The 10,177-nt window shown below is 47.3% G+C and overlaps 1 protein-coding gene across 1 annotated transcript; it reads left to right on the top strand.

Annotated features, from left to right (window-relative positions):
* The first annotated feature begins 7,818 nt into the window (after positions 1-7,818).
* LOC139825888 (ral guanine nucleotide dissociation stimulator-like 1) lies at positions 7,819-9,758 on the top strand. The gene is made up of 2 exons (XM_071800305.1): positions 7,819-8,016; positions 8,696-9,758. The coding sequence occupies exons 1-2, from the start codon at positions 7,819-7,821 to the stop codon at positions 8,876-8,878; spliced, it is 381 nt and encodes a 126-aa protein (XP_071656406.1). The 3' UTR covers positions 8,879-9,758.
* Positions 9,759-10,177: the final 419 nt, after the last annotated feature.

Genomic DNA, 10,177 nt, shown 5'->3' with positions numbered 1-10,177 from the left:
CCTCACTTCATTGCAATCGGTGCAGCTGTGGCAGTTTGAGCCAGAGGGTCAGGAGGTGGGTAGAACTTTCATGTTATGTTGCGATGTTTCTACATTTTCTTCAGGATCCAAGGCAATAATATAAGAACTTGCTTTGGTGTAGTGTCCAGGTTGGTAGTATAGAGACTTTGAGTGGCAGATTTCCCATCTCTGCCTCCTGTTTTTACCGGGAGAAATAGCAGAAAGTATTTTTGACCTCCTGTACATTTTCCAGCTGATGGGAAGAGTTCTTAGTGATGCTGCATTTGTAGAGTGATTTGGAGGCTTTTCAGCTGAAAAGCGTTGGCTGGTAGTGGATGTGTCTGAGAGAAATGCAGCTCTAACTGAAAATTTCATAGAACCCGTGTTGAAAGGAATACAACTGGTTTTGTTCATTTTGAGTGAGTTGGGCTTTATTACCAATTCCTTTAAGTACTGAGAAGCTTGAAATCTTGCTTAGTATCTTCTTGTAGAGGTTGGAGTAAGTGAAGGAACTTAGATCTTTCATGCTGCAAGAAGTCTGACAAACCTTTCTTAAACTTCTGGATGCTAAGAAAGCATCCGGGGTTTTTGAATGGTTGGCCCTGTTATGAGAGAATGGTCAGTTTCAAAGGCAACCAGGAGATTACAGCTTAAGCACTGGAAACACTTGCCTGTTTCAATAAGAAATGTCTTGATTGTCCTCCAGTATTTGATACAGCATTTGGTGTTTGGAGAGCCCAAACCGACAAAATTGTTTAGTAACTAGAGATGGACTATTCCTGTGAAAAGGTGGAATGGAATCTGTGTTTCGTTGTGCAAGCTCTGTCGGGGCTCTGGCTTCTGTCTGAGTTTTGTGCTTTGTCTTTGTTTCCACTTTGTAGGCTGAAGGGGACCAGTTCCCTGCAGGACACACTGTCAGCCCGGACGAGACGTGCAACAGCAGGGCCCTGAAAGCTGGAACTTTGGAAAAGCTGGTGGAGACGCTTCCGACGGCCTTTGCCGATAATGACTTCACATACATCAGCATCTTCCTCTCCACGTACAGGGCCTTTGCCGATAATGACTTCACATACATCAGCATCTTCCTCTCCACGTACAGGGCCTTTGCCGATAATGACTTCACATACATCAGCATCTTCCTCTCCACGTACAGGGCCTTTGCCGATAATGACTTCACATACATCAGCATCTTCCTCTCCACGTACAGGGCCTTTGCTTCCACCAGCACAGTCCTGGAACTGCTCCTGGACAGGTGAGAGCCGGGACAGAATGGAAACTGAGCCGTCATTTATTATACACGACAGGGGGATGTTGACAGAAAAGAATCCTGCAAAATTCAGGATTTCAGCGTAAACACACCATGTGTAAATGCACGTTGCCCACATCCCAAATCTCATTAAAGCTTAAGCGCCAGGTGGGGAAAGCGTGCGTGGTCTGACCGCTAAGGAACCAAACTGGGACCGACACAAGAAAACCAATACAGCTTGTCCCTTAAAAAAAGACCAGTGCACGGGGGATATGTGCAAACCCTTCATCTCTGCCGCAGCTTCCCCAGCCACGGTGGAATTGTCCAGCATGAAGCCCTTGTCTTCATGCCAATTGTATATGAATATGCCAATATCTGTATGTTTATGCCAATTGTATATGGATTACGCTATTTGGGTTGCTCAGTAGAGGTTCCTCTAAACAGCCATCTGATTTTTTCAGATACGGAAACCTGGAGATCTCGGGCTCTGAAGAACATGGAACCCAGAATTCCCCCGGATCCAGCACAGTGCTCAGGACGTAAGTTTGGTTTTGCAGCGCCCAGCGAGCCCCAGTCAGGGTTCGGTGCTGGAGCGGGACGTGGGCAGCAGAGCTGTTGTTTCATTTGACAATTCACAGCCCTGTTTGCTTCAAGGAGCTTGTGTAAAGGCCAAGTATCAGCTGTCTCATAACACATCCAATAATACAACGCAGAGAAAATATGAATGACTGCGCTGGTTTCTCAAGGTGTAATTGAAGAAGCAGCCTTTAGTTTCCTATGAAGTATTATCTTAATAATATTTCTTGCCTAAAAAGAACAAATTAAATTCTGTGCTCACAGAAGTGTCCATACTGCCCTCACGTGGGGGATGAATGTCTCAGTGTTCCTGTTGTTATATTAGGTACAGATCCATGCGATTGCATCAATACCTGCTGCATACAACCCATGTGTTCTCTCTGAATTTGCTCACAGTGCGATGGCATCGATTTTACAAGCCTGGCTCGACCAATGTGCCGACGATTTCCGAGAGCCGCCCGACTACGTGTGTCTGCAGAAGGTGCTGAGTTATCTGAAGAAGAACATGCCCGGCTCTGACCCGGAGAAGAGGGCGCAGAACCTCCTGGAGCAGTTCCAGAAAGAAGAATGGGAGAATGATGGTAAAGTACCTTTCTCTGCTGTCTGTGTGTTCTCCCAGCGTCAAGCCTGACACATCCCCTTATCCAGGGCACAAAGCTTCCTGTGCCGTGAGCCGAAAAGTCGTAAGAGCTCACGTGGTATGTGAATGAGTACTGGAATCAACTTCCAGCCTTAGTAGGCAGACTGAGTTCTACTACATGCATTTTTCTCACGTTACCTGCGTGTTTCTCAGACCCCGTTGGCTCTGGAGCGCATAACGGTAGGACTGGTGTGCAGAAAAGGCCCAGGTTTAGACTTAGTGCTGCGGCAGCCAAGGCTGCTGATCAATTCTGTACAGCCCTGCAGCCCTGAATCCAGCTCTGGTTTAGTGCCGAGTCCAGCCCAGGGCGTCCGGGGGCCTGTCCTGAAGCTGCTGGAGCCACGATTGGTTTCGTATATTTTGCATTACTTTCTCTCCTCATCAGTAGTACTAGCAAAGCACGTTTTAACTTTCCAACTGGTCTCTCTCCCTTCTCCTCCTCTTCCCTTGAAACGTGGACATAAGAGCATTCTCAGCGTAATATTTTGGGGGTATAACTGCAGTCTTGTCTCTTTGCAGTTCAGCTGTTTTTCAGAGTATAGAATGCGTAAATGCTGACAAGCAGATTATCAAAGTTCTGCAATGTTAATAAGGAGTTGTTGTGGGGGGGTTGGTGGGTTTGTTCTTTCCAAAGAATGGTTAGTGAATGGGTTAAGGCACTTCTCAGCTAAGAGACCCTGAACAGCTCAGTTCTCCCTATTTCTTTTTCTTCTACCTTCTCTTTGCCCATTTAATCTTCTGGACCTTCTCTATCTCCCTAAAATATGCAGCACGGTGAGGCCGTTACCCCAGGCAGGTCCCTTTGCATGTTCTGTTCTTCTATGTAGTGATTTTCCAAATACCTGCTTTGATTACTTGTTTTCTGTATAAATTCACTGACTCGTGTTTTCCCCGCTGGCCAGACGCGTTCCACAGCCTTTCTCCCTGCACCCCGGACGAGGAAGAGGAACTGGAGATCAGCGGCCCAGGAGAATTCTCGCTGTCCCAAGAAGACCTGGTGGCAGAACAGCTGACATACATGGATGCGGTATGTAGATCATAGGTATTACTTGAAATGCTCGGGGAAAGAGTTCTGGGCTTCTCATTGTTTGTTTGTTTGTTTTTTAACTTATATCGGTGTAAGTCTGTTGTTCCAGAACCGCTCTGTTGCTGAGACACAGAGCGCAGCTCTGCTTGGTTATCCAGACTTGCTTCATTGATTGGGCTTTTCCTTCAGTTCTTCTGAAGGTGTTTGTCTTTTTGTTATACAGTGTGGATGTAGACTGTGTGGCCTCTTTTGCAAAGTTTAGCATTTGACCCCTCAGAAATAGCGTATTTTGACTGTATCTTAGGCTACCTCACCTGAAGATGTAGAAGTACTTTGTAACTGTAGTGCTCTGATTTGGCTTATTTGTATCGATCTCTTTCAAAAGTATCATGATATGGAAATCTTTCCCCCTGGTAATGTAAGTGATAGAAAGGTGTCTTTAATTTTTCCAGGACAGTTTAGCTGACGGTTCTTTTAGGGCGTCAGGCCTAAAGAGTTATACCAAAGTGTATATTTTAAACTGGAGAGAAAACCAATATTTCCCTTTTAATACCAGCTGCAGTTTGTACTGTAACCGTGCATTTCTTGCTGTGGGCAGTAGCGCTCCAGGCTGAGTTGGACACCTCTGTTTCCCTCTAGACACTCTTCCAGAACGTTGTGCCCCACCACTGCCTGGGCTGCATCTGGTCCCGAAGGGACAAGAAAGAGAACAAACAGCTGGCACAGAGCATCAGAGCCACCATCTCGCAGTTCAACGCCGTCACCAACTGCGTGCTCAGCACCATCCTGGAGAGCAAAGAATTAAAGACACAGCCAAGAGCGAAGATCTTGGAGAAGTGGATCCGTATCGGACGTGTAAAGCGTTTATTCACGACTGTTTAACGTTCCTTGTGCGGGTGCCGTGGAGCTGGGAGGGGACAGGGGGGTTGTAGCGGGGAGTGATATTTTTGATGCTCAGTATTTGTAGAGCTGCCCGCTTAGCAGGGAGAATGTGCAGCAAGCAGGACACGGGGCAGACAGAAGAGCACTGACTATTGGTGATGCTGACGTTTAACGCTCCTGTGTTTCTAACCGCTCCTTTCACAGCAATGTAGGATCCTGAACAACTTTTCGTCTCTGAAGGCCATCGTTTCCGCCTTGCAGTCCACCTCGGTTTATCGCCTGAAGAAGACCTGGGCCTGCGTTCCAAAGTAAGGCTGTGCAGTGTGTCACTGGATGTGTTTTGGTGCTTTTATCTTTTCTGTGCCCAACTGTTAACGATTCTTGAGAAAAAAATTGTACCCTGGTCTGATTCAGAGTGCTTACAAACAACTTAAATCATTTAATCTTTTCCTGTACAGGGACACAATGCTGATGTTCGAAGAGCTTTGCGAAATCTTCTCCGACTGTGACAACTTTGCGACGAGCAGGGAGCTGCTGCTGAAGGTGGGAATGAGCTTGAGTTGCCAGGTTGTGATCTCACCCAAAGCCGAGCTCAGCCCTGTTCCTAACCAATGAGCTCCCGTATGCGGTGCTTTGGGGAAGACGGGTCTGTAAATCCCGGCTTTTCTGCTGGGACGAGAGGTGCCGCACAGCGAGATTTGACGCAGAGGAGTTACGAATGAGCACTTTGGCTTATATACCGCTCTGCGCAGACATGAACCGCTGGCTGAGATACCAAGGATGATGTCGTGAAAGCATCATTTACAAGAGCGCTGTTTGGTGAAGCAGACTAGTTGTGTTTTGTTTGCTTCCACAGGAGTATTCTAATTAGTATAATTATGACTTCTCAGTCAATTAATCCACCATTGCTCTGACCGTTTGCAGGGAGTCACACAAGGCACGGTACCTTACCTGGGTACCTTCCTCACTGACCTCGTCATGCTGGACACAGCCCTTCAGGACTATCTCGAGGTAATTTGGGGCAATTTTTGGAATCCTAAATCTCCTCCCTCCCTTGCAGACACTGTGTCTGCTCCTGCATCTTCCACTGCGTGCTAGTGCAGTTCTTAAAAAGAGAGGAATGTATTTAACAAATAGACTCAGGTACACGAGTGCTGTGGCTTATCCTAGAGCTGGAAACGGGTCTTTGTAGAGGCCTTTGGTCAGGGCAGCTCTGGCCCGTCCCTTGGTGTCGCTACTTCATCCTGTTCATCCTGTTTGTGATTAACTCCAGCCGAGCCTGTGCTCTTCTCCTCCGATCCCTTCTCTGTCCTTCCAACAGGGCGGCCTGATCAATTTTGAGAAGCGGCGAAGGGTAAGTGGAACGGTGACTGTTCTGTGATCGTTAGTGCCTGACGCTCTCTGCTAGAGCGTTCTCTTGGCGAGGCCTGTTGTCTTTGCTGGGCGTATCCAACAGCCGCTCACGTTACTCAGAGGGTGAGGAAGGAACAGTCCCCGGCACGCTGTGAACCTCTGCCGGGCTGTGAGGGGCGGCGCGGGAAGAGAAATTCCTTTTAGATGCGGGCAGCAGGGGAAGAGGAGCCGCAGGGCACTCGCTGCCGCGGGAGTTACGTCTGGGGCACGTTCCCCCCGTTTGGTGTTCACGGGAACACGTTACACGAGCGTGTTCTGTGTGCTGGGAGCGCATCAGACCTGCTGGCGTGAGACCTTTGCTGGCCACAAGATGCAGTCTGTGACCATCTTCCTTGTGCTGCAGTAAATAGTTGTGGGTCAAAGGTGCAGCGAGCGAAGCGGGTACCTGGGACCGAGAAATCAAGGCTGAGCGTTGCCTTCCAGCCTGAGCCTTGTTGGTCAGAGATCAGTAGGAGCGAAGGTGCCGGGGTTTCCTCTGTCCGAGGGCAGTTTGTCCTGGATCTGTTGCTGCGCGTGTTTAGTGTATTAACGAGACTGGCTTTATTTTTCTAATTAGAATTCCTATTTTATTATTTGTTTTCTTAGGAGTTTGAAGTAATGGCACAAATTAAGCTGTTGCAGTCCTCATGTAACAGCTATTGCATGACAGGAGATGAGAAATTCATGCAGTGGTTTAGGAGGCAGCAGCATTGAAGTGATGAGGAGAGGTAGGGTCTCAGCCCAGCTGGCGAAGCAGCTTTTCTTCCCCCGCAGGCAGGTTCAGGTTCTCTCAGCCTTGAGCTCTGCGCTGCCAGGAGCTGCTCCCGGAGAGTGGAAATACACACGCACAGAGCTGCGCTCCTCCTCGTGGGGATGAACCCTCTGGGACGTGGGAGTGACCCAGGGCTTCTCAAATATGGCCACTTTGAGATATTTAACTAACGGTATTGCCTGTTCTGCAGTTTCCGTCTGTCACGTGAAATCGAAGGAGCAGCTCCTGACCAGAGCACCGCAGCGGGCAGAGCTCAGAAGAGCGTGGTGAAGAGATTCAGCCTGTGAGTACAACGGGGAGGGGGTTTGGTGTGTGAATATGAACTGGAATAAATCAAACACCAGCTGACAAACCTGGCTGGGGATCCAGAGCACTGCAGTGCTGCGAGGAGACACCGCCAGCTAGAAATACGTATTGCTGTTGTCTCTTTCTATTGGTGTAAGTAGCCAGGAGGGTTATTGACTAAAGACTTCAGAAATAACTCTAAGGTGTCAGACAAAGGAACGATTTTAGTGCTGGATTATAAATTCAATTCAAATTTGCAGCAGCAAAACAGAGCAAATAAGGATAGAGTCTAATTTGCTATACACACACAAACAATAGGCCACTCGAGATAGGAAAACACAACAGCAGGTCAGATTGTTGAAGCAAGTGACAGCTGTGCTCAGCCCAGCTCTGTTGTGCTTTCTTTTCTCCCCTAGGCCGTTCCTGGGCTTGGGGGTGAGCGCCCACAGCACCCCCGTCAACGCGCAGCCCAAACCTGCTCCAGGTGGGAGCTCTGGGGACAGCACCGTCACCATCGTCCCTCCCACCGACACTGCTGAGGAGCCTCAGCACAAGGTAGGGCCCGGGCCCTGTGTTCAGCACAAACAGCCTGTGCGAGGCTGCTGACGCTGCCGGCGGCCCCAGGCGCTTGCCCAAGCCTGTGGATCTTGACTGGAGCGTTGCTGGCAGTGGAATGGAGGGACCTGAGCTCTGGGAAAGGCGATTTTGGGGGGAGGGCTCATGTACATCAGCCCAGCCTAATTCTGGGGCAGGCAGAGCAGCTGAGCAAGTGAGAAGCAGGTGAGGTCAGAGCTCACCAGCCCTGTGGTTTGACCTGCCAGGAACTGCCCAGACCAAGCCTGGGCTGGGCTGGGTTCCGTTCCCAGGGAGCTTTGTCCTGCAGACTCTGCTCTCTTGACCTAAGCTGCCTTAACTGGGTTGCCGAAGCCCTTGTTAAGGCTGTTGTGCTGAAGAGTGTCATCTTTAGCTTTTGGATCTTTGAAATTCAATGGTAATGAATGTGTTTGATCTCGTCTCCCCCCTTGCTGCCATCTGATGACAAGTGCTCCAAGAAGTGCCCCGGCCCCGTGACTCCCGTTCCATCAAAAGAAGTGCCGCCAGTCCTGCCAGTCTACAACCAGCAGAGCGGAGAGAGCTGCGTCATCCGCACCAGCGTAGAAGAGGACAGAAGCGGCAACATCTACAGGAGCATCCTGGTGAGCGGTGGGAACAGCAAAGCGCTGTTACTGTGGGTGGTGTTTTCACCCCAGGTGACTTGAATGGTGCTTTTAGTTTCGGAAACACCTATTCCCCGATCAGACCTCCTTGACAGGGAACGTGACCGATGTTACAAATCAAAACATGCGGAGCAGGGGATGAATGAGAGGTTTGCAAAGAGCATCTCTCAAGGTTTCTGGCCTTGAAATTGAAGCTTGTATTTGATCAACAATGCCAAGGGAAGCACTCTGAGCAAGTGCCGGCTTTGCTGCCCCTGCTCTTCTGCCAGCGCCGGCTGTTGTGTGTCCAGCTCAGCACTGGGGTGTGTGAGCTGTGACACAAGGTGCCCCTTCCCCAGCAAACCCAGCTCCAAGGCCCAGAATCTTTGCAGGACATCGCAGAAAGTGTTTAGCAGGGGAGACTGTGGATTAATGGATGTCTGCAAACAGCAGCTGGGGCAGCTCTTGCTGCGGATTCGATGGCTGCTGAGAACAAGGTCTCACCTCTCCGAGCGGTTGCTCAGGAGAGCAGAGGCTGTGATTCCCTGCTGCATTTCTAGAGCAGTGTCTGTTGTCTTGAACTAACTCCACCCCCAGGTGTCGCAAAGAGCGTGTTTTAGCGTCTGGCAGAATCTGCGACTTGGTTACCAAGCGACTCCTTGCAACTCCCTCTTTGCAGCTGAGTAACCAAGAGAAGGCTCCTGCTGTCACCCAGCGAGCCATGGAGAAGCACAACCTGCAGTCTGGCTCGGCCGAGGATTACGAGCTGGTCCAGATCATCTCCGAGGACAAAGGTGGGGAAGCAGAACTCTGCTGCTGCTGCTGCTGGAAGAGCTCTGCTGCATTTTGCCGGCAAGAGTAACATGCGAAGCGACGTCAGAAACGCCATCGCCACGTTGTCCCAGCTGCCGGTGAGAATAAACCCCCAGCGCTGAGTGGGGCGCCCATGAACGCTCGCTCTGCTCCCTCTCTTGCGGAGCTGGCGATCCCACCCAAGGCGAACGTGTTCTACGCCATGAGCACCCAGGGCAACTTCGACTGCATCCTGAGAAGAAAAGCTGCAGCACAGGAGGAGCCCGCACTTCATGGGTTGTAATGGCTGAGCTCTGGATAGGATTTACTGTTTATATCATAAGTATGTAAACTTTTTTCCCCCCAGTTTTAGTCTGGAGTTCATATATTTTAATATGTGACCTGTATATAATGTTTGAGCTTTGTATCATATTTAATATTTCTATAACGAGTATATTAACTTTTTTTCCAGTTTTTGTCTGCAGTTAATGTATTTTAATACTCGATGTGTTGATCATATTTAATCTTTCCATACTTCTACAGAAACCTTCAATATTATATCATCTTTTTTCTACTGATGTCTGCTTGGAGTTACTATATTTAAATAGCTTAGCTTTATAGAATATTTTAGCTTGTATAATATTCAGTATTCACAGAATAAGTACGTAAACTTTTTTCCACTAATTTCTCCTTGGAGTTAATATATTGAAATGGTTTAGCTGTATCTCGTATTTGAGCTTTATTTAATATTTTTTATTTAACATACTGATATTTAATATTTATGTGATATGTTTATTTAATGTACTAATGTTTAATATTTATTTAATATGTTTATTTAATGTACTAATATTTAATATTTATTTACTATGTACATAGACCTTCCCCAATAATTATTTTCTGGAGTTGATATGTTTTATTACTAAATCTTTATACAATATTTGATCCTTGTATAATATTTAATATTGATATGATAAGTATATCAACTTTTTTCAACCCATTTTTGTCTGGAGTTAATGTATTTTAATGTTTCTTCTGTAGATAGTGTTTGAGCTTTATATCACATATCTAGAGATGCATATAAAATAAATAGAGAAACTTTTTTCCACCCTTTTTTTCTGGAGTTAATAGATACCAATAACTGAGCTTTATAGAACACATCATCTTTATTTAATATTTATAGAATAAATACTTGAACTTTTTTCCACCAATTCTTGTCTGGCATTAAAATATTCTAATATTTGATCCCTATGTCATATTCAATCTTTACATGGATGTAACATCTCTATCATAAATACGTCACTTTTTTTCCACTAATTCTTCTCTTGAGTTAATATATATTAAGATTTGAGCTTTTATATCATACATAATC

The sequence above is a fragment of the Patagioenas fasciata genome, chromosome 30, assembly GCF_037038585.1.
Source record: "Patagioenas fasciata isolate bPatFas1 chromosome 30, bPatFas1.hap1, whole genome shotgun sequence".
NCBI classification, from domain to species: domain Eukaryota; kingdom Metazoa; phylum Chordata; class Aves; order Columbiformes; family Columbidae; genus Patagioenas; species Patagioenas fasciata.
The sequence above is the reverse complement of the archived record's forward strand: the minus strand, read 5'-3'. Positions and strand labels throughout refer to the sequence as shown.

Bases quoted from the DNA above. Each gene is read 5' to 3' on its own strand.
- LOC139825888 (XM_071800305.1), top strand. From the start codon at position 7,819: ATGTGTTTGATCTCGTCTCCCCCCTTGCTGCCATCTGATGACAAGTGC. The intron at 8,017-8,695 runs GTGAGCGGTGGG...CCCTCTTTGCAG, and splicing joins ACATCTACAGGAGCATCCTG to CTGAGTAACCAAGAGAAGGC.